General features: G+C 43.6%; 1 protein-coding gene across 1 annotated transcript; it reads left to right on the top strand.

The window, feature by feature from the left end:
• On the top strand, positions 1 to 22,653 carry CENPN (centromere protein N). Its single transcript, XM_045890299.3, has 11 exons — positions 1 to 188; positions 3,925 to 4,105; positions 4,740 to 4,785; positions 7,187 to 7,246; positions 7,664 to 7,740; positions 14,815 to 14,991; positions 15,310 to 15,411; positions 16,947 to 17,010; positions 18,429 to 18,541; positions 21,643 to 21,769; positions 22,003 to 22,653. Exons 2-11 carry the CDS (start codon positions 3,935 to 3,937, stop codon positions 22,083 to 22,085), a joined length of 1,020 nt encoding a protein of 339 aa, XP_045746255.1. The 5' UTR covers positions 1 to 188; positions 3,925 to 3,934; the 3' UTR covers positions 22,086 to 22,653.
• Positions 22,654 to 23,851: the final 1,198 nt, after the last annotated feature.

Genomic DNA, 23,851 nt, shown 5'->3' with positions numbered 1-23,851 from the left:
ACTGCGATTGGTGGCTTTGAAGGCGCAGCGGGCGGGAAGAGCTGCTGAGAAGAGACATTGCTGCGATGACGGACTGTAAGGGACTCGCGCGCGGCGTGGGATCGGGCCCTTGAATGTGGCGGGAGCCTCGAGAAAGCCACGTCCCACGCCTGTGGGGCGGCTTTTCCGCGACTGCCACACGTCCCAAGGTACGGGCTTGGCGCTTGGCCTCGGCTCAGAAGTTGGGGACTACGGCTGGGGCTGCGATGAGAGAGGGCAGCGACGCTTTGGGCGTGAGATCACATCCGCCCACAGTGGGGCGGGGCCTAACCCGGACGTACGTCATCTCCGGAGCCGCCGCCAGTTATGCGACGGGCTACTGCACCGGCCCGGGCTTAGGTTGAGGCTCAGTGGGGAGTTGGGTGTTTTGATTTTTTTTTTTTTTTTTTTTTTTTAAATCAGGCTTGGCTTCCGTTTTTTTTCTGTCCATGCGCCTCTCGTGTTTCTCCTTATGCTCCAGTGGCAACTCCTCAATGGAAGAGGAGGAGATCTACAGAAAAGTTACCGAAAAGTGTTCTTTTTTTGTCATGTGTTCATTCTTGAGCACATGATATATGCCAAGCCCTGTGCTACTAAGAGCCAGAAGTAAAAAGAAATTAGATAGTCACGGGGAATCAGAAGAGTTTACGCAGGGTTTACCAACCTTATTGGTGAGATTGAGTGCTCTACCACAAGTCTGTAGAAAGGCATTTTGCAAACTTTACCCAGAATTAAGAATCTTCTGAGGCATTCTAAAAATGCAGGCTCTCAAAAAAAAAAAAAAGTCAAGCTCTAACGCCCTGCTCGGTGCCCACCCATCCCCCAGTTCAAATCGGTGGGGCCAGGGAATCTGCTTTTTTACAAGGTTACGCCGAAATCCAGTGTTTTCGATGGGAGACGTTGGTTTGATATATCACTGTTGGACCCTAATTCTCCCCAGGCACACTGCTTACAGAGAGTATCTAATATTTCATTCCGCATGTATTTATCATTTCCCTAAATGTAGCCATGAATAAAGCAAACATAGTTCTTACCCTAGTGGCTCAATATTGTAAAGCAATACAGCAATCAATAAGCAAGATAATTTTAGATAGTTCTATAAAGACAATAAGCAATGGAAGATGGGGAGATACCTTTAGAATGGGTGGTCAGAATAAGTCTCTCCGACCAGAAGCCATCTGAGCTAAGACCTCAATTACAAGAGCCATACATGTGAATATGTGCAAGAAGAACCTTCTAGGCCGGGGGTAACTGCAGGTACAATGGCCCTTCTCTGGAAGGATCCTTCTGTACTAGAGGAACTCAAGGCCAATGTAGCTGGAGCTCAGAAAGCCATGGAGAGAGCGGTAGGTGATAGGGAGGGAGGCAAGAAGCAAACACAGGGCCTTGTAGACCATGGTAAGGATTTTAGTTTTGACATTAAGGGAGGTTGGTCCTGTATCTGGATAAGAAAATAAATCAGGCTCAATTTTCATGATGTTGATTCTGTTCTCATGTTCCTAATTCAGTTGTTTTTCTTCTACACAACTCCTAATAGTTTGCTTTATTTTGTTCTAACTGCTGTTTTCAGTACCTTTTTTTTTTTTTTAAGATTTTATTTATTTGACAGAGAGAGATACACAGCGAGAGAGGGAACACCAGCAGGGGGAGTGGGAGAGGGAGAAGCAGGCTTCCCGCGGAGCAGGGAGCCCGATGCGGGGCTCCATCCCAGGACCCCAGGATCATGACCTGAGCCGAAGGCAGATGCTTAATGACTGAGCCACCCAGCACCCCTGTTTTCAGTACCTTCTTAAAATCTTGTTGACTATCAGTATCTTTTTTGGAAGTGGGCAATGGTAATAGATTATATGCAGTGTTCAACAAACACTCAAATGGTAAAAATAAGTCACAGCCTGTATTCTTGTATAGGGGTACTTCTCTCTTTGTCCTTGCAAATCTCATAGGCGCGGTGTACGCAAATGAGATTGACAGACTGACTTCCGCCTCTTTTCTTAAACATGGACAGCAATGTCTGTATGCTCTTCTTGTAAGATAGAGAATTTAAATTGAAATTCTGCAGCTATCCTGCTTAATCTTTGTTTAGAAAACACACTTACTTGCTTTTTATGTGCCATATTTTAAAAGGGGCCGGGGGAAGATGCCTATCAGGGTCCCCAAATGAGATCAACTGTCACCCTCAGCCCACAGCTCCCCCCTTGAGAAAAGTAATAAAAGGGTTCAGAAACCCCCTTCCCCGTGCCACAGCTGTGAGACAGCCACTAAGCCATGCTCCTGAAGATCATTGCCTTCGTTGGTTGCTGAGGGAGCCATACCAGATTTGGGTGGGGCTCAAGACCTTTTGGACAGTTGAAGAATCTCCTCTTCAGGCACCAGGCAGGAAGAGTGAGGTAGCAGCGGTCTTTTAATTGGTGACACCTTAAAGGAGAAAGAGACTGCAATCCTCTTCACCTCTATCTCTTACTGTGTCCTCTAGACTAATACATCCCGCTGTTTATTCAGTATCTCCTCTTGAAGTCCAACAATTAACCTTAAAATGTACATATTCAAAATAGAATTCTTGAGCTTTCTTCTGCCCACAGCTCTAGTCTCCCCCAACTCAGATAATAGCAACTCCGTTCTTCCAGCTGCCCGGTACAAACATTGGTATCTCCTCTGATTCCTCTTTCTCTCGTACCCCAGATCTAGTCCATCAGAAATCCTGTGGGCTCATTCTTAAGAGCATATCCAGCATCTGACCTCTTCCCACCACCTCTACCTCGGTCCACCCTTATCTCTTACCTGCCTTGCAGCAACCTTCTGGCTGGCCTCCTGCTTCTGCCCCTGCCCCCAGGGCAGTAGCCAGACTGATCCACCTCTTCTCAAAACCTTCCAGTGGCCAGTTTCTGTCAGAGTAGAAGCCATAATCCTTGCAGTGACCCCCTGGGCCTCCATGTTCTCTGACCTTATTCCCTCCTCTGTGCCTTCTCACTCTCTCTCCACTCTGGCCTCACTTGAGGCATCCTTCACCCTGTTCCTTGAAAGCCCCAGGGCTTTTGCACTTGCTATTCCCTCTGCCTAGCAAGTTCTTCCACCAGCTAGCCTCATGGCTCACTCTGTCCTCCAAGTGTTGGCTCAAATGTCCCCTTCCCTATGAGGCCTGCTCGCTCCACCCCCACATCATCCCCAGCCTGCTCCATTTTAACTATTATTAGTTTCCTAGCCCTGTTCCATTCCCTCTGCAGCATTTCCCACTTTTAACACATTTTATGATTTTCCTATTGCCTCTCTCTCCCCACTAGAATGGATGCTCCATACCACCAGGGACTTTTGTCTTTATGGTTAAAGATGTAACTATCCCCATTGCCCACAGAAGTGCCTGGCACACACAGGTGCTCAGATTTTTTACATGAATCAGTCCATGAATGAATGATTTACTTATCATTACCATCAAGAGATCAAAATACTCTAGCCAGTCAAGGAGAGAGACCACTAATTTTTAAAACCTCCAAAGCATATTTAAATATACAGCTTAGGGGCGCCTGGTTGGCTTAGTCAGTTAAGCGTCTGCCTTTGGCTCAGGTCATGATCCCAGGGTCCTGGGATCGAGCCCCTCATCGGGCTCCCTGCTCGGCAGGAAGCCTGCTTCTCCCTCTGCCTGCCACTCCGCCTGCTTGTGCTCGCTCTCTGTCAAATAAATAAAATCTTTAAAAAACATTTTTTTAAATAAAAATAAGTATACAGCTTAAGGAGAAAATAATTAAATCCTCCTGTTGAAACACTCTTTGGAGAGTGCCTGAAAAAAGGTAAACATTTGGGTGTTTGACCTACAAATCAAAATCCTGGCTGAAAATATGCTGAAAAATTCAGTTAAGTTAAACTTTTGTATTTGGTTAATACTTTGTTGTACTGTTTTTGTTTTTATTAAAGTGCCAAAGAGATGGATGACACTCTTGCTGAGTTTATCAAGAGGACCATCTTGAAAATCCCAATGACTGAAATGATGACAGTCCTCAAAGCCTGGGATTTTTTGTCTGAAAAGCAACTGCAAACTGTAAACTTCCGGCAGAGAAAGGAACCTCTTGTTCACGACTTGGTTCTGCTCTGTGAGGTAACAGTGTTCCAAATGATGAAACTTAAGCATCATACTACCCCTTTGGTTTTTTTCTTTCTTCCTTTTTTGAGTCCATAAGAGATTTAAGGCAGCTGCTAAGCCATGAAGGAATGTGGGCTATGTATTCTTCATCCGTTAAAAAGGATAAACTAGATGTTTATATACAACATTGAGAAACACTATGTAATATGCATACCTGAAAATGTATGTTGTAGGACAGTGGTTCTCAACTAGGACGGTTTTGCCTAGAAATGTCTGGAGATGTTTCTTGTGGTCAGACCTGTGGGAATGCTACTGTCTTGTAGTGGGTAGAGGCCAGAATGTTCCTTAACATCCTAGGACAGCCCTCCACACACAGAATTATCCGACTAAATGCCAGTCATGCCCAGTTGGGAGATCCTGATGTAGAGGAAGTTTAGAAGGATACAGCTGATTTAAGAACAGAACAAGGAGTCTGAAAGAGATGAAAGAGGAATAGACTGTGGGAGGAGGGTGGGGAGTACCTGAACCAAGACACTTGGCAGGAGAACATAGACTGGACACAGTTGCTCTAAGCAACCCTAAAATGTGCTATAAATGGAGCAGAACCAAACTGTTCCACGTTCACTAAATATGTGATCTTCTCTTTCAGGAGAAGCGTGCAAGTGTCCATGACGCAGCCCTTTTAGACATCATTTGTGAGTGTCGGTGCTTTGTATTTACACTTCCCAGTCCCGCTTTTTTTTTTTTTTTACGATTTTATTTATTTATTTGAGAGTGAGCGAGCGAGAGAGCACAAGCAGGGGGAGGAACAGAGGAAGGAGCAGAGGGAGAGGGAAAAGCAGACTCCCCACTGAGCAGGGAGCCTGACGTGGGACTCGATCCCGGGACCCTGGGATCATGAGCTGAACTGAGGGCAGACGCTTAACCAACTGAGCCACCCAGGCGCCCCTAAAGACCCCAGTCCTGTTTCATCAGAGAGGCCATTTTGTATGTAAGGGCTCAGATTTCTTCAGTCTGGCAGACCTAGTTTCAGTCCCTCCTCTGTCACTTACCAGTCCCGTGTCCTTGGCCGAGTCCCATCACCTTGCTAAGCCTAGATTCCTCCTAAGTAAAACAGAGAAACCAGTAGTACCTACTTCATTGGGTGGCTTGGAGGGTTAAATAAGATAACGCTTGGAAAGCTCTTAGCGTGGTCACTGGCTACCAGAAGCACATAGTAGGTATTTGTTAGGCTTTGTTTTGTTATTAACAGAATTTGAAAATACATTCACAAGAATTTGTTTTTATTACACTGTAGCTTGTTATCTCCCCTCCCCTTCCTTTTCTTGGGGCTTTTCCCTTTGTGTCCTAGTTTTCTTCTCTGTATTTTTTTTTTTTAAGACGTCTACTCTCCTCCTCAGGAGGCAACAGAGTCTAGGGTCTAAGAACACAGGCCCCAAGGCTAGATTTCTCAGGTTCAGTTCGTGGCTCTATCATTGTCTCCCTGTGAGTCCTGGGGGGAGGCCGTTGACCTCTCTGTGCCTCAGTATTATCATTTGACAAACCCGTATCATAATGATGATATCGCATAAGGTTATGATGAGGATGAAATAAGAGTCCTTGTCAAGTTCTTAGAACAAAGCCTGGTATTTACTAATTAATTATTATCAATTTATATTAACTGCTTTCAATGACCTGGTAGGTAATAAAAATCAGCTTTATATTCTACTCCAACTACGAAATAGCTGAATTCATTTACGCATCTGCCTCTGGTTAAGTCTGTCTAATTTTCAGTGACTGGATTATATCTAGACCATAAAAGGTGGATCCACATAATTCCCATTTCTCACGCGTTTGTTCAAATGTTCATTGAGTACTACTATGTGGCAGGCTGTATGCTAGGTGCTGGTGGCTCAAACAGGTTGATTCATTCTCTCTTAAGAGGTCACAGTCTTATGGAGGAGACAGGTTACTTATCACACAAATGCCTTCTTGTGGACTGTAGCAGGTGCCATGAAGGAGAACATAGAGGGGGTCTGTGAGAGCAGAGTGGGATCTGCCACACTGAGGGTTTAGGGAAGACTTCCTGAGGACATGAGCTGAGAGCCAAAGGATGAGTGACATTAACTAGGCATAGGGGAGAAGGGAGGTTAAGGAGCGGGAGGGCAAAGGGCACAGCGCTGGAAGTCTTGGAGCAGGAGGGTTAATAGAGGAGTGGAGAGAAGGCGGGAAATGGGAGCTCAGTGATGCAGGAGGGGTCAAACCAAATGAGACATAGGTAGGCAGATGATACAGAGACTTAGAGGCCACTCAAAGGATTTCAGTGTTTATTCTAAGAATAATGCAAAGCCTTCTGAAGATTATGAGCAAGAAAGAATCAGGTTCTTGTTTTTTCAAAGCTCACAGTGCAGAAACAGAGACCAGGGAGGATGGGAGAGACCTACAGGAGCCTGCTGGAGCATCCAAGCCGGAGAGGAATGTAGCCTGGATGAGATGGTAGGGGGAGGGGATGGAGAGAAGTGAGTGAGGCCAGGAAATACAAGGATTAAAGCAGACCTGACTTGCTCCTGGCTCGGTCATGGTGGAGTGAGTGGGAGGAACGCACATGGCTTCAGGGTGGTGGTAAGTGCAACAAAGGAAAGCAAAGCAGGGCAGAGGGCGGGTGAGTTTGGTCAGGGGATCGGGATAGGCCGCTCAGCATAGGTGGCCTCTCAGTAGAGACCAGAATGAGGTGCACCACCAGCTAGAAGAGGGCTCCCGACAAAGGGAACAGCCAGTGCCAAGGCCAGTCATGAGGAGCACGGCATCCCCGTCTGCTGGGCGAGTGCCACGTTCTGTGGAGTAGACTCACATGGAAAGAGAAGAAGTGATCTAAGTATGAGTAAATGCCAGATCTCTACTATATCACTAATTCTTCATGATTTAGTTGTCTGGAGAAAATTTAATCCATATAAAAGTTACATTTTGAATAAAAATGTGTATGACCTAATTTGTAAATTACTGTTATTTTCTCTGGTGTCATATTACATTAAATACATATTTAAAATATGTATGTATAAGCACATTACTTGGGAGTTCTAGGATATAATAGTAATAAGCTCTTCCTCCCTCTCTCAGATACTCAATTTCATCGGCACCAGAAAGTTTGGGATGTTTTTCAGATGAGTAAAGAACCAGGTAATGTTTTCCATTTTAAAAAAAATTTTTTTAGTAATCTCTATACCCACTATGGAGCTCAGACTCACAACCCCGAGATAAAGAGTCACATGCTTTTCCCACTGAGCCAGCCAGGTACCCCAGTGTTCTCCATTTTAAATTGAACATTTATATTTGATATTTTGGAAATTTTGAAATGAATAGCAATATGTTCCTCTTAAACGTCTCTTCTTTCAAATGAGTAATTTCAAAATTACTCTTTTGTGGGAAAAACGAGAAATATATTTGGTCCTGCTCTGTGTCTCAGGTACTGATTGGTGTGATTTGATCGTTGTAGCTCTTTGAAATTACACAAAATGCTTACCTTCAGAGTCTTTGCAGATGTATTTCTTGAACATTATACTCCCTTGATTTGCCTTTTTCATTTCACTTTGACAGGTGAAGACATTGACCTTTTTGATATGGAACAATTCAAAAGTTCATTTGTGAAAATTCTTCGGAGAGCATTAAAAAATGTAAGAACAAAATTTATCTGAATTTCCATGAAATTCAATTTCAAGGCATCTGTGCAGGTTTTTTTTATTTGTATGAATTTTAATTAGTAATATTCCATACTATTCTAGGCCAGATCAAAGTCAAATCCTACTTAATTATGAAAACTTTACTCTCCCCTCACCTGTCAATTCAGAGCCAAATGCTTCTTTCTCAAGAGGAGTGCCAGGCAGTAGAACTCTCCGCAGTGATGGAAATGTTCTAGATCCACGCTGTCTGGTACACTAGCTAGTAACCAACTGCACGTGGCTACAGAGCACTTGAAATGTGCCCAGTGTGACTGAGGAACTAGAATGTTAATCTTCTGTAACTGTAGTGAATTTTAGTGCAGTAGCCCCGGTGGCAGGTGACTCCAGGATTGGTCAGCACAGTTTTAGAGCACCCCTAGAGTCTTTAGCTGCCATTCCGCTTTGACAAGTACCACTGAGTATCTCTTGTTTTCCTTTTGGGAGAGAGAGAGCGAGGGGAGGGGCAGAGGGAGAGGGAGAGAGGGAATCTTAAGCAGGCTCCACACCCAGCACAGAGCCCAATGCAGGGCTCGATCTCACAACCTGAGACATGACGTGAGCTGAGATCAAGAGTCAGCTGCTTAACTGAATGAGCCACCCAGGCACCCCACCACCAAATATCTTATTGTAGGTTCAGACATTCATTTTTTTAGCAACCTCCCTTACTTCATTCTCTTCCCACCCTGGTCTGCCTTAGTCCTCCTTGCATAGCAAGACATTCCCCAAAATCTGTCACAGTCACCGTTCTCTGGTTGTCCTCTCCAGAATACTAGTGTTTCCTCTCCTTACACAAATTCCCCCACCTGGTCTTTCCGTCTCCTCATCTCACCCCCAGTGACTTCTGCCATACTTCTACCTGAGTGTATTCTCTCATCTCCTTTCTCACAGCGCCCCTTCTGTGTCAGGTTGGAATCTGTTCCCTGCATCCTCGTAAGGCCCCTGCTTTGCTGTTCTCTGTTCTATTTCACGCTCGTAGTCTCTTCTCTACTGCTTATAAACATGCTCAGGTCTCAGTGGAAGGACATCCACTCCCCATGCTCATCCTCAAGCTCTATCCTTTCTACCACAACACTCTTGGAGGGAAATATTCTTTTCTTGCTCCTGATATGTCCATTGGCACAATGGTGCTGGCCCCCCTGCACCATCCCCTTCACCCTTCTCTGGCAGGAGCACTGACTTAGCCTGAATAAGAGCAGCGGTGCCCACAGGGACACCTATCCTGCTCTGTTCCTCCAGGGCCGGCTCTGCCCATGCAAGGGAGGCTACCCAGAGTCGTTCTGCCAGTGACCATGTGGGCAACTCTGCCTGACTCTGGATTTTTTATCTGGAGGGCCACTTGCCTGCAGATATGAGCCAGTCATCAGTTTCTTAGTAATATGTGTTGGCCTCTGCCTACCACCTCTTTTTCCCTTATTTCTCAGCTGGTCCAGAAGGACAGGAAGGAGGGGTGGTATTTATTGGCCCCCTCAAAAAGCTTTTGAAAAAGACCCTTTGAAAGGGTAATCCATCCTTGCCAGCTTCATGCTTAAGCCTCTTGCATTCAGGCTACTGCTCTCACCTCCATATTGAAACTGAGTTTTTGAAAAGCAGTGGTTCTCATGTGATCCCCAGACCAGCAGCATCAACATCAGCTGGGAACATATTAGACAGGCAAATACTTGGGCTCCCTCAGACACAGTAGGGGTAGGCCACAATCCTCCAGGTGATGCTAATGCCCGGTCAAGTGTGAGAACCTCCCTGTTCAGGGGCACCAGTGATACCACAAAATCCCACAGCTGGTTCTCTGTCACCAGTAATGCCGATTGCAAACACCTGTGTGTGCCAGGCCCTGGGCTAAGCCCTTGCTAGTCACTAACTCACTGTACCCTCCTGGTGAGGCAAGGTGGGTCCCACAGTGGTTAACGTCGGAGCCAGGGTCAAAACCCAGGCAGGTGGCTTTGAGCTCGTGCTCTTCACATCTACACAGGCTCTCGCGGCTCAGCCTCTGCCATGTGCCAGATGCACAACATCCATTTCTCGTGCTCAGGAAGGTCACGCTGTCAGAGAATTAGCAGTCCGACCCTCTTGATCCTGAATCTCTGTCTTCCCCTGGTTGTCTTCTGCCCATCCTAAACTGGTCTTCATTGTCTCCATGGCTAACTCCTTTCCTTTCCTTCTGCCCTTTGCTGGAGCGTCCCCCAAAGTTCTGCACTCAGCCCTCCCCCTGGTGAGTTTCGGCTACGGGAACTTACTTTAGCGGGAGAGAGGAGGGAGGTAGAGACAGAGTCGTTCACCACTTCCCTTTCGGAAGCGAATGAGTCGTCCCAACACCATTTGTTGACTAATTTAGCTTTTTCTACTGGTTTATCAACATTGGATTCTTCAGATTCGTTCATGCTTTTAGAGTCTGTGTTTTACTCTTGAGCTGTTTCTCCTCGTGTGCTCCTGGATCCACTGCCTGCCTCTCGGGCATTAACCACCTCTACTCCACACTCCAGCCAAACTGAACCAGTCTTTGAGTTCTTGAACTTGCCATAGGCTGTTCCCTCTCCTTGGAACATCCTCCACCACCTGGCCTTTGCACAGCTCATTCCTCCCTGTCCTTCTGCCTCCACTTATCTAGTGCTCCCTCCGGGAGTCTCCCTGACCACCCCCCCCCCACGCCCCACCATGGCAGTTCCCCAGTCACCATACTCCTCCCACTTCCTGCTTTAATTGTCAGTCTTCCTCCTGACCCATAGTCTCCCTGAGAAGAAACCCACCATCCTGCTCCCCTCTGACACGAGCAAGGGCTGAATAGATGCTGGGGATGAATGGATTGGGCACATTCTTTGCAAACTCCTCATTCCTTTAATTGCTGTAGTTTGTAAAATATTTTAATAACCATTAAGGCAAGGCAAACCTGTCCCTACTCCCAATTACTCTTCTTTACCCCAGTTACTATTCTTCCTGATGAATCTTAGAATCATTTTATCAGGTTTATAAAACAAAATGAAATCTTCATCATTTTGAGTGGAGGGCCACTTTAATCTATAAATCAGTTCAAGGGTAATTGTGAGCCAAGAGAAGGTATGTGTCTCCTTTTTGGGTTGTTTTGGGTTTTTTTTCTCTTTTGTGAATAAGCACTCTTTGCTCCTGTTCCTAAGTTGTTATCTTTTATTATATTATTTGAAAAATATTCTTACCATGAAATTATACACTTTTTGGAGATTAAAGGAGAGTCCCATCTGAACTGTGGGTATGGCATGTGCACCTGCTTTTCTTTAAACAAAGAGCCTCACTGGCACAGAATCCCAAGCCACCTATCCATAAATGGGGATATATGGTGTGGACCCTTCTGGAAGCAGCCTTTTTATGAAGCCGAACATGACTGGCTAACTCCTCTTGAGAAACGCTCACAACCATGTTCCCTCCCTGTTCACCCCACACCAGACACCGAGGGAGAGCTGTTCTCAGCTGCACTTCAGAGCTTGTCTGCGTCTTTTCGTTTCAGTGCCCTCTTCCCCTGTGACAGTCTCTCTTGCCCTTCTCTCCTCCGGGAACTTCTGTTGTCTGAACCCCACGCCTCCTGCCCAACCGTTCTAGGAGAAGAGTGAAATGCTCCCATATCCTCCTACATCAGTGGCCTCGTATTTCAGTTGTGAGATTTCCTCTTTTATCACCGCTGTGTTCCAGAAGCTTTTGCCTCCTGAATGAATTTCAGGCAGACTAGTGGGAAAAGCTGGGAGGACAGAGGAGCTTTTTTCATCAGTCACATCTTCCTGCTTGAAAGGCTGGCAGACGCCCACCACCCTGTGTCTTCTCTGTCTCTCCCCTGCTCTGAGCTGGCCCACATGTGCTAACCCCATTTCTCAATTGACCAAGGACTCCCAGCTCGACTTCACTTTCCTCATAACTAGCAGCTGGATAACCCCACTTTCCCAAAGGCTGATGATGGTGCCACGAAGAGTCTCCTGGACTGAAAAGTGACTTGCCTGCTGATATAGGACAGGTCTTAACCTTTCTGTGCCAAGGACCCCTTTTGCTGTTAGTGAAATTTACGGGCCACTTCTTAGAAGATTATTTTTAAATGCTATAATAAAATACATAGAATTATAAGGAAAGCCAACTATGTTGAAATACCATTATTAAGGTACTAAAATACTAAGTTGTGCTACATCATGTGCTTCTTTAGTAACACAGTAAATAATCTCAGTAGGTCTAAAAACAACTAGTTTCAAAGTAGTGATGGGCGTAAATGATATTTTTGAGGCAGGTGCAACAATTGTAACGTGTTAAGAAAATATTTGGGATTTCTACACAACAAAGTAACAGGTCCTAACAGTCTACCCTTTCGTTGCCTACCTTCACAACTGAAGGAGATGTTCAATTTCAGTTAGTTCATAGACACCTGAATTCTAACCAGGGGCTTCAGGTTAAGAACTTCCTGCCCCTGAACCAATTGGGTAGAGAAGCTGGTATGAGAGGGAGCTGAGAGCCTAACTGGGGAGTGATGGGAAGAGCCTGTACTACAGGGGATCTGATCCAGAACCTTTGAGAGAGTGTGTGTGTCTCTGTATGCGAGAGAGAGAGAGAGAGAGAGATTAACTGTATATCTTACCAGGTAAAACTATTCAAAATACAATGTTCTTCAAAAACTCACAATGAAAGAAAAGACAAACTGAAAAATACGTTTCAGTTGTAAAAAGGTAGTGCATTTACTCTCCTTTTTATACCCATGTATCATGTCGTATAATAATGATAGTCTGTACTAAATATATGAATATATTTTGAATATAGTTAAATATGTAGCAATTCTGGGTGCCTGGGTGGCTCAGTCGGTTAAGCGACTGCCTTCGGCTCAGGTCATGATCCCGGAGTCCCGGGATCGAGTCCCACATCGGGCTCCCTGCTCGGCGGGGAGTCTGCTTCTCCCTCTAACCCTACCCCCTCTTGCACTCTCTCTCTCACTCTCTCTCTCTCTCTCAAATAAATAAATAAAATCTTTAAAAAAAAAATTTTAAAAATTTTAAAAAAATATGTAGCAATTCTACGTGTTGTAAGCTTCATTTGATTCCAGTAGCTTGTGGGTTGTGGCCAGTTATAACCAGTTTCTGGCCAGAGTACCCTGGCTAGTAGGATAGTCCGGGTTAGCCAAACCACTTAGGACCCTTGGCTGGATTAGTGTCCCAGTTAAGCTTGAACAGTATTTATCTGAGCTATCCTCAATGAAAAATGCTTTCTCCTGGCTACTGAAGGATGATGTCTATTAAGGCAGTTTCTTGGGAAAATAGTACTGGTCTGCATTTGGGCCCTACCTCTTCAGGTATCTGAATATCCTCTTTACTGGAAGAAGGTGAGACAGAACATCTGAAAGCCACCTAGGCCCAGATTATACTGGCTCTGTGAATATCCTTTTCTCTTAGTCCATTGAGTTTTCTTTAACCGTTTTTCGGATCATAGACCCTTACGAAAATGTTGTTAAGTGACACAGCCCTTCTCTCAGGAACGGGTACACTTACACATGTGTGCCCAACTCTGCATCCAATATAGGGAGGACACAGAGCTCTTTAAGCTTCTCCATGAGGCTCTACTTCAGTTATCCTCATTCTGGGCTAGAGAGATTACCTGAATATGTTGACTGCAACCAATTTTCTCCCTCTGGTAAAAATGTGCCCTCCATCTCCTGCATTCAATCTCGATTTTACAGGCTTTGCTTTTGTAATGTGACACAAAGAGGCTATTCAGAATCAGACCCTGCCCTCTTCCATTCAAGCCAGCAAAGGTCCACTGAGCGCCTGTTGGGGCCAAGTGCTGGGCTGCTCCCTTGGGAAGGTCAGACAGCTCCGCGGACTCCACACACTCCACACAGTCTGCACCCCAGACCGGGGAGGGTTCCTTGTCTGATACACTGAGGGCATCTGGGAAAGCAGATAAAGAGTGGGCAGAGTCGGAATAATGGTCTTCTTTGCTAATGCCAGCAGCCACATTACAGCCTGCTTTTTCTGGAGTAGGATACAAGGGGGAGGAAGCACAGAGAGGTGAGCAAGCCAAGTACACCTGTCTTGGATGCCTCCTGTCCGGGATCTGACCTCCCGGGGGAAGCTGAATCGAGGGGGAGCTAAGAATCTAGGAACAGGGGCGCCTCGGTGGCTCAGTCGTTAAGCGTCTGCATTCGGCTCAGGTCATGATCCCAGGGTCCTGGGATCGAGCCCCACATCGGGCTCCTTGCTCAGCAGGAAACCTGCTTCTCCCTCTCTCTCCCTCTGCTTGTGCTCTCTGTCAAATAAATAAATAAAATCTTAAAAAAAAAAAAAAGAATCTAAGAACAGCCTATTAAATTCCAGACCAACTGGCAATTACATTTAGAAGGTGAGAAAGATCTGTGTTTTATCCATGAAATGGAAATGAAATAGAATTTTCTATATTCTTGCCACATAATTTTACTTTAGGGTAATTGTTAGCATCTGAGCTAAATGCATATGAGCATTAGGATTAATATATTTGAGTCCATTACTACATAGAAATCTTACTATTAAACTTTATAGTGCATACTAGGTCTGTGCTCGATGCTGAAAATGCCTCATTATTTAACAGGTATGTCATTTGTTAGGCTGCCTTATTTCATAAATTCTTACATGTCAGGGAACAGTGTTTTAGAGACAAGCCCAAGAAATTGTTGAAAAATTGTGGTACCTTGCTTGTAGGATTTCAAATTTGTTTTCCTTTCAAAAGAATTTGCAAGGCATAAATGTATCTTTCCAAAGCAACCACAAAATCTCTTCCCCAAGATCCCCCAAACACTGTAATGAAAAGTAGAAAAGACTTCTGGATCTCAGCCCATATGCAAGGTTAGTGACATCCTTCACCCTTAAAGAGCACTTGCTGGTGCCACAGATTTGTTTTTAATGTGACTTTTTTTTTTTTTTTAAGTACTCTCTACACGCAATGTGGGGCTTGAACTCCCGACCCTAAGATCAAGAGTAACGTGCTCCATGGACTGAGCCAGCCAGGCGCCCTAGTGCCACAGATTTTAATTAGGAAACTTACCTCTTTTTTTTTGTTTTTAAGGTGACGGTCAGCTTCAGAGATGCTGAGGAGAATTCAGTATGGATTCGAATTGCCTGGGGAACACAGTATAGAAAGCCAAACCAGTACAAACCTGTTTATGTGGTGTATTACTCCCAGACTCCCTACGTCTTCACTTCCTGCTGCCAGCTGAAGAGCAATATACCCCTTTTGGGTCAGGTAGGGAACCAATTACTATAAGCTATATTTTTATTACTCTTAATCTTAGATTTGCATAGGGTTTGCATAGGGTTAAACTGCTCAATAAGCATTTTATATAAAATGCCACATGTAATTCTTGATTTCCTAAAATAAGGAGCAGAAAGTGTTCTACAAGTGGAAGCATGGCTGAAGCATTGGTTTGGAGCTCTCTGTTATTCTCTTTTCATCTAGAAGTAATGTGTGCTTAATGCAAAAATTCAACCACTATTATAGATATTATAAATATTGGGCGATAAACACGGTAATCCTAATAGTCTTGCTAATTTTTACTTCCAGGCACTGACAGTTGCTAGCAATCACCATAAGATTGTGAAAATGGACCTCAGAAGCCGGTATCTGGACTCACTGAAGGCTATTGTTTTTAAACAGTATAATCAGGTGAGCCCATCAGTGACTCTCTTTCAAGTTACATCTCCGTTTTCTTCTTCACACTTGACTTAGAAGTGTCTGAGCAGGTGGGAAAGTCCACCTCGAACAGAAGGAGATCATTTCAGGGCGCCTGGGTGGCTCAGTTGGTTAAGCGACTGCCTTCGGCTCAGGTCATGATCCTGCAGTCCCAGGATCAAGTCCCGCATCGGGCTCCCTGCTCGGCAGGGAGTCTGCTTCTCCCTCTGCCCCTCCCCCCTCTCATGTGTTCTCTCTCATTCTCTCTCTCTGAAATAAATAAATAAAATCTTTAAAAAAAAAAAAAACCATCTCTTGCAACCTATGAGAGGTTGCAAGAGATGGTTTACTCTAAAAAAAAAAAAAGGAGATCATTTCAGATATTACTGAAGTGGAGAAAGCTTTCAGTTAGTTAATATGAAAGGAAACCACAGTGCCTCACTATCCTCTTGTTACAATTGCAATTTGTTTTATACTGTTCAGTAGTCATTAGAGTTTATGTTACAGATCCCAGTTTCCAAATCAGCTATTCCAATTAGAATTTATTTTAGCTCTAGAGTAACTTGACACTGTCTTTCGAAGCTAATTATTCTATTATGCAAGAGAGAAGTAGAATATTTTTGTCCCATTAGTCAAGCAGGTGATATGGGAGTTAGAAGGAAAGGAGAAAGCATTGTTTTATTATTAAGTCCCACAATTTGTTTGTTAAAATTATTTGAATGCTTTGTTTCCTTTAATGATAAGAAGGGATCTGGCCTTACTCACAGACTCAGGGTTATTTTTTCCTCTGCATGGCAACAGTGTGCTCGTATGTTCAGACTCCTGAGGTGGGTTGTTAATGCTCTGTGTATATCTTTGAGCCCTTAGATACATTATACTTAATGTATTTTCATCTGTTCTAAGTAGAAGGAAGTGATGGCTCCCTACAAGTCACTCTTTAAGGAAAAAAATCTAACGTTGTTAGTTAGATTAGTTAGAGGCCCTCTTACCCACCACCTTCCACCTGTCCTGCTATGACAACTGCATCCCCAGGATAATTCACACTGTCAAACACTTAATTATAAAAACGCCGGCTGCAAAGGGAAAAAGGATTGATTGAGAGACTCACTTCAGTAGGAAAGTGATTTTTCCAAAAGGAGCGTCAGCGAGTATTTTACAGTGATGAAGACATAGCTATAAAGCTGAAGTATCACGTTGCAGACCCTGCCTGGGATTCCTCTAGCTTTTGCACTCACCGGCCGTGCTTCATCCAGATCCATTTTTATGCTAACAAAGTACAGGGCTCCTCATTCAAAACAGACATGTTGCTGGCCCAGCAGTCTCTGCCAGTCTCCTGCTCTGGGGGAAATGCTTAACTCAGCCTGGATGTGGCCTCAGATCTCTTTTTGTTGAAAAAAATAAATAAATAAAGATAAGATTTGATACACTGTTATGTACTAAACCCATGTACTGTTTATATTTCAAGATGTTAAAATTAGGAGAAGATTCACTTTTTTTCTTTCTTTCCTTCTTTTTTTTTTTTTTTTTAGAACTTTGAAACCCACAACACCGCTGTGCCTCTGCAGGAAAGAACCCTGGAGCTGGATATACACAGTATGTGTGTTTTAAAATAAAACCGAAATTTGGAAGCACATCATTCCTTTTTAAATTTCTGTCACTCGGTAAAGCATTTAATCACTAGGAGCCGGATTCAAAACTATCTACTGCTTTCAGAAAAATTGAAAATTAACTTTCTCTTGAAAAGAGAAACTAAGGGGCACGTGGGTGGCTCAGTCAGTTAAGCGTCTGCCTTCGGCTGAGGTCATGATCTCAGGGTCCTGGGATCGAGCCCCGCATCGGGCTCTCTGCTCGGCGGGGAGCCTGCTTCTCCCTCTTCCTCTGCCTGCTCCCACTCATGCTCACTCTCTCACTCGCTCTCAAATAAAATCTTTTAAAAAAAATTTTTTTAAGGGAAACTAAGCTACCAAAGTTTCCTTTTATAATTTGCTAGAACATCAAGTAGTAACACTTAAAAACAAAAATTAACTAATAGTCAAACATTTCTGTGTGTCAAGCACCACACTCACATGCTTATAGTGTCACTCCCTTCATCTTCATAGTGGTCCCCTGAACAATCCCTATTCATCAGGCAGCTGGGTTTCAGAAGGGTTACACAGCGAGGAACCACCAAAGCCAGGCATGAAATCCAAATCTGTCGAGTCTGGAGCCCCGGCTCCGTGTGTTTGCTGGATAAACTGCTTCTTGAATAATCAGAGTTGTGACTATGTTGCCACTCACAGATAGCAGGAGTCTCTCCGTGGAAACCCAGGAGAGTAAGAAACTACTATAGTGGACCAGAAAGTTGAGAAGAGTGGTGGGGTACAATCTAGATTTCTAGAAATGAACATTTTCCTATCTCTTGGCAGTGATTTGGCAATCCAATGAAATGGTACAGCAATTATGAACAAACATTTTTATGACTTTCCAATGGCATAAGAACTGCCATTGATTTCACATTAAGAAAGCAGAATACAAAATTGTGTGTATTTTTTAATTCCAGTTTAGAAAACACAGATCTTTCTATTCATTAAGAAAAAGGCAAGACAGGGGCGCCTTAAGTGGCTGCCTTCAGCTCAGGTCATGATCCCAGGGTCCTGGGATCGAGCCCCACATCGGGGTCTCTGCCCAGCGGGAAGCCTGCTTCTCCCCCTCCCACTTCCCCTGCTTGTGTTCCCTCTCTCACTGTGTCTCTCTCTGTCAAATAAGTAGATAAAAAAAAAAAAGAAAAGAAGTATATTAAAATGTTAACAGTGCTTTCTCTGCCTTAGTAGAATTATGGGGGATTTTTATTTTATTTACCAGCCTGCACTTTACAACTTTCCTATAACAAGGAATTATTGCAGTGAAGAGAAGCAGTAAAGATAATTTTTAAATGACGCAAGCAAGTTGAAAGGTTAGGAATGAAAGGAAGACACTTTATGGATGAAATATATTTCTAATATCTGTTTTCTTTTGAAATCTTCCATATATAGTGGATTCGCGGATCATTCATGAAAACAGAATAGAAAAAGAGAGAGTCCAGAGAGTGACTCAAGAAGCTTTTGGAGACTATCCTCAACCAAGACTAGAATTCGCACAATACAAGGTGGGACATTGCTATAAACATGAATTACAAGGTATCCAGACGTTTTTATTTATTTATTTTTTTAAAGATTTTATTTATTTGACAGAGCACAAGCAGAGGGAGAGAGAGGGAGAAGCAGACTCCCTGCTGAGCAAGGAGCCTGATGTGGGACTTGATCCCAGGACCCTGGCATCATGACCTGGGCCGAAGGCAGCCGCTTAACCGACTGAGCCACCCAGGCGTCCCTATCCAGACGTTTTTAAAAGAACAGAAACTTTAGGGGCACCTGGGTGGCTCAGTCGTTGGGCGTCTGCCTTCGGTTCAAGTCGTGATCCCAGGGTCCTGGGATCGAGCCCCGCATTGGGCTCCCTGATCGGCAGGAAGCCTGCTTCTCCCTTTCCCACTCCTCCTGCTTGTGTTCCCTCTCTCGCTGTGTTTCTCTCTGTCAAATAAATAAATTTAAAAAAATAATAAATAAATAAAAGAACAGAAACTCTAAGTGGAAAACCGTTATAAGAAACTTTCTTTTCCTTTATCACTTTTTTCTTTTTTTAATTCCTTTTCTAATTACTGAATAGAGTTGACACACGATGTTACAGCAGTTTTGGACGTACAGCAATTCTATACATCACTCAGTGCTCACCACCATAAGCGTAGTCAGTGTCACTTTAATTTTGTATGATGAATTTATGAGTTAGAATAGACTTTTTTTTTTAAAGATTTTATTTATTTATTTGAGACAGAGAATGAGAGAGACAGAGAGCACACGAGAGGGGGGAGGGTCAGAGGGAGAAGCAGGCTCCCCGCCGAGCAGGGAGCCCGATGCGGGACTCGATCCCGGGACTCCAGGATCATGACCTGAGCCGAAAGCAGTCGCTTAACCGACTGAGCCACCCAGGCGCCCTAGAATAGACTTCTTTATCATATTTATTAAGTGCCTCTGTTAGCAAAGGAGACTTTTAGAAATTATGACTTTGCTTTTTTATTTCCTCTTACATATTAATTTAGTTATGCAGAACTGGCCTCAATCTGTATTTTTGAGGGGAGAAAATTGTAGGCTATACCTTTCTAGCCCATCCACACCTGGAGCAACACTTACATGTAGTCGGTGCTCATAAATACTCGTTGAATAAAAGAGTGAATGAATAAGTAAGTCATGACATAGCCCAGTTGGCAGCACAGGAGAAAAACCAGTAGCCTCGTTAATACTGCAAACCTAGCTCATTCCAGAAGCATGCCACTGCCCATCAGGAAGGCCAGCTTGGGGGCAAGCCCACTGCCCCCATTAGAAGAATTCAAGGTTTATACCATGATTGCCCTAATCTAATACTTGTACTCATACTCCTAACACCCTCCTCCCCTCTAGTAAAATCCTTTCTGCTTAGCACCCTCTGCAGCCACGGGCAATGCTTTAAATCCGCCATTGATCTGATCACTCAGGCCCAACACCTGTTTTCTTTGATGTGTTTTTTAGTGGGAAAAGCTGATTAATATCTTTCATTTTGGGCTCCCTGCATGGCAGTTTTAACCCAGTTCCTTTGAACAGCCCATACTCTAAGACACTGGTTACCGAATGTGGTCTCTGGCCCCGCCATAGCAGCATCAATTGAGAATGGGTAAGAAATGCCCCACCGTGGTCCTACTGGATCAGGGACTCTGGAGGTGGGGCCCAACCATCTGTTCGTACAAGCCCTCTGGCCGATTCTGCCCACTAAAGAGAACCACTGATCGGGAATAAGTAAGACTCCACAAATCTCCCTGTATATACAGTTTAGAATATGCTTAAGTCAAGGTACACACTGCTTCATACCTTCAATTAATTTTCCCTACCTTTTCTATTTTGAAAAATGTCAAACCTTCAGAACACTTGCAAGGATATGACAATGAACACCCATCTCCCCTTTGCTTCAATTCACCAATTGTTAACATTTTGCCACATTTACTTTCTTTTTGTTGATTTATTCTGAACCATTTGAGTCAGTCGCAGACATTACTCACCCTCTAAGTATTTCAGCATACTGTCTCTTAATTTTAAGAGTCACTTTAAGTTTAAAAAAAATTGAAATTAGTATCTAAGACTCAGGTACCTACTGAAGCAGCAGTACTTGGGTATTTGAGGGTATTAAAGGATTGGTAGATTGTTACTAATTTTTTTAGGTGTGGTAAGGTTATGGGGTGAACTTTTTTAAAAAGAGCCCTTCTTAGGTCATTTTTAGATACATACTGAAATATTCACAGTTGGAATAGTATGGTGTCTTGGATTTACTTCAGAATAATGCAGTGACAGTGGTCAGCAAGGAACAGGGAGTTGGGGTCGTCGATGAAACAAGACTAACTGAATTGATAATGGTTTCAGCTGGGGGATGTGCACACGGGCAATCATTATACTGTGCTCCTTACTTTTGTGTACTTTTGGAATCTTCCATAATAAGGTAAAAAGAGATTGTGATAGTGACTCAAAAGACATGACATTTTTACATCAAAAGGACCAATTACAACAGATAGTGCTAATTTGCCATTAAGAATGCAAACAGGATGTGATGAGCACTGGGTGTTATGCGCAACTGATAAATTGTTGAACAGTACATCTGAAACTAAGTATGTACTATATTCGGCTAATTTAATTTTAAAAAAAGGGAATGCAAACTAGGGAGCGCCTGAGTGGCTCAGTCGGTGAGGTGTCTGCCTTTGGCTCAGGGTCCTGTGATCAAGCCCCATGTGCACCTGGTGTGCTTAAGGTCCCTGCTCAGTGGGAAGTCTGCTTCTCCCTCGTCCTTTACCCCTCCCCCCATTCACGTTTGCACACTTTCTCAAATAAATGAATAAAATCTTTTTTTTTTTAAAGGGAATGCAAACTAAACGCCCAGGTAAAGGTCACCAGAAGGTTGAACTCACCTCCCAGGTCCCTGTGTGTCAGGCACCAAGGTGTTTTCTGTGTGATATCGTTTGACACACTGGTTGCCCTCTACATTTGCAGTTAGCAAATGAAATGTCTCGCACCCCCCCCTTAATCCCTGTATTTCTTGATGACAAGAATTAATGAAATGCAAACCTGATTTCAGTATAGTTTACCATTCCAGCTGATTTATTTAGTAATTATTTGTAAATGTATTTGTTGACAGCTTGAAACGAAATTCAAAAGTGACTTCAATGGAGACATCTTGGCGGAGAGAAAAGAGCCCCTCCGGTGCCTAATAAAGTTCTCCAGCCCACATCTCCTGGAAGCACTGAAAGCCTTAGCACCAGCTGGTAAGTAGTCAGCTTATCTTACAGCGGGAAGAATTAACAACACACTACATTCGGGTAGTATGTATCCTCTCTTTTTACTGGCTAATCACCTCTGAGCTTTCTCCTGGCTCAGGTCCGCTATCCCCTCAGGCCCTTTTTGCATGTTCTGCTTCTGCACCTCATGGGGGTCCATGATCCACCCTCGAATCTCAGCCATTGTTAAACTGATCCATTTTCTTTCCTTTTAATTTCAGGTATTGCAGATGCACCACTTTCTCCATTGCTTACTTGCATACCCAATAAGGGAATGAATTATTTTAAAATTAGAGATAAATAAGATGTATGTGGTTTTGGAAGCACAGCATCTCTTTGACTATTGCCTATGCATTTCATTCAACAGCTAGCCGGATAGCTTCTGTTTATGAACTTGTGTTTTAGAAATTAGTTATTGATTTGACAGTTCAGAAACATTCAGTGTAATTGTTGGGACTGATTCTTTCCTCCTCCACTGTGTACCCCTCTCCCCCATATCCTGCAAAGCATAGCAATTGTGGGCCTTTAAAAAGTGACATGTCCTTTTTCTCACTCATTTCCTCCATCCTGGAGAGATCAGGTTCTAATTGCTTGTTTCCAAGGATTTTGTCTGAAGCCTTGGATCCTGGAAAGAAGCAGCGAGAAGCTATCCTCAACTCAAAACTTTCTAGGAAAATCATAAAATTGGTCCATTCAAAGGGTAGAGTTGTGTCCATGATGTGATTGCGGGGGGTAGCACATCAGATGATTCAGTAATATAAAGTAATAGTTTCGTTGTAAATATGATACTTGTCATAATCTGTTTTATCATACATGCAGACTCACCATACTATACTGATTTGTGAATAAAGATTGAAAAACTGGTATATGAATTACTTTTGATGGAAATTTTTCAGTGATCATCACTAAATAGCATGTACTTTCTTAATAACATTTCAAAATATAGCCCCTATTTTGTTCCACACAGGATTTGGGATATAAAAACGTATATTACAATGATGATGGAAAAAAAGGTGAGGCAATCTGGGCAAATAGGAAAGCAAACAAAAAGCAAGAAGGACAGAATAAAGCCAGAGATAAAATAGCCATGTAACAACATACAGGTGCCTCCAGCTGCTAGAAGGTTGAACAATTAGAATGAAGTCAGCCAGTGGTCAAAGCAGAGACAAAGACACCAATTTGTGAATGAAGATATTTAAAAACTGGTACATTGGTTACTTTTGATGAAAATCAAAAACAGGCTTAATATACAAATATGTAAATACCATCAGAGAAGCAGGGCTGAACAATGCTTTATAATGTAATGGTAATGTCTACAGATTACAGATACGTGAAATATATGTTTTTAGATGTAATTAGCAAATGACATAGACACTTCCATTATCTCACAGTGAGGCCCTGAGTCTGCAGGGGCTCAATAATGCTAATTTCCTTGAAGACATAGACGTGGTATCGAGCATCTGTCCCTCTGTGCGCACATGTGGTAGGCACTTTTGCTCGGTGCCTGAATGCCTCTGTTAGGTCTGCACAGAGGCCCTGCAGGTTCCCAGATGGATTCTAACAGGCTCACAGCCCTCCTGGGTGCTTGGCAGTGATGTGCAATCGGAGCCTGAGCAAGGAAGACACGAATCATATTATCCAGCCTATAGTGGAATCACTTGAGGCTGTACCCTATGGCCCTCCCAGACAGAGGCACCTACTTAAGGAAATGAGAGTACATGGAACTCTCTTTTGTACTTGATGTTCAGTTGGCCCTCAGTTCTTCTTTAGGAGGAATTATTCTTTAAATAGGTATAATTGGGCGCCTGGGTGGCTCAGTTGGTTAAGCGACTGCCTTCGGCTCAGGTCATGATCCTGGAGTCCCTGGATCGAGTCCCACATCGGGCTCCCTGCTCGGCAGGGAGTCTGCTTCTCCCTCTGACCCTCCCCCCTCTCATGTGCTCTCTCTCATTCTCTCTCTCTCAAATAAATAAATAAAATCTTTAAAAAAATAAAAAAAATAAATAGGTATAATTTGGTGTATTCCATGGAGGAGGTGAGTTCAATTTCTTCCTATGTCACTGTCTTGCA

The sequence above is a fragment of the Mirounga angustirostris genome, unplaced genomic scaffold, assembly GCF_029215605.1.
Source record: "Mirounga angustirostris isolate CCGP_5_RB_7025 unplaced genomic scaffold, mMirAng1.0.hap1 SCAF_16, whole genome shotgun sequence".
NCBI lineage: Eukaryota > Metazoa > Chordata > Mammalia > Carnivora > Phocidae > Mirounga > Mirounga angustirostris.
Note: the sequence above shows the minus strand (reverse complement) of the source record. Positions and strands in the feature narration are given on the sequence as shown.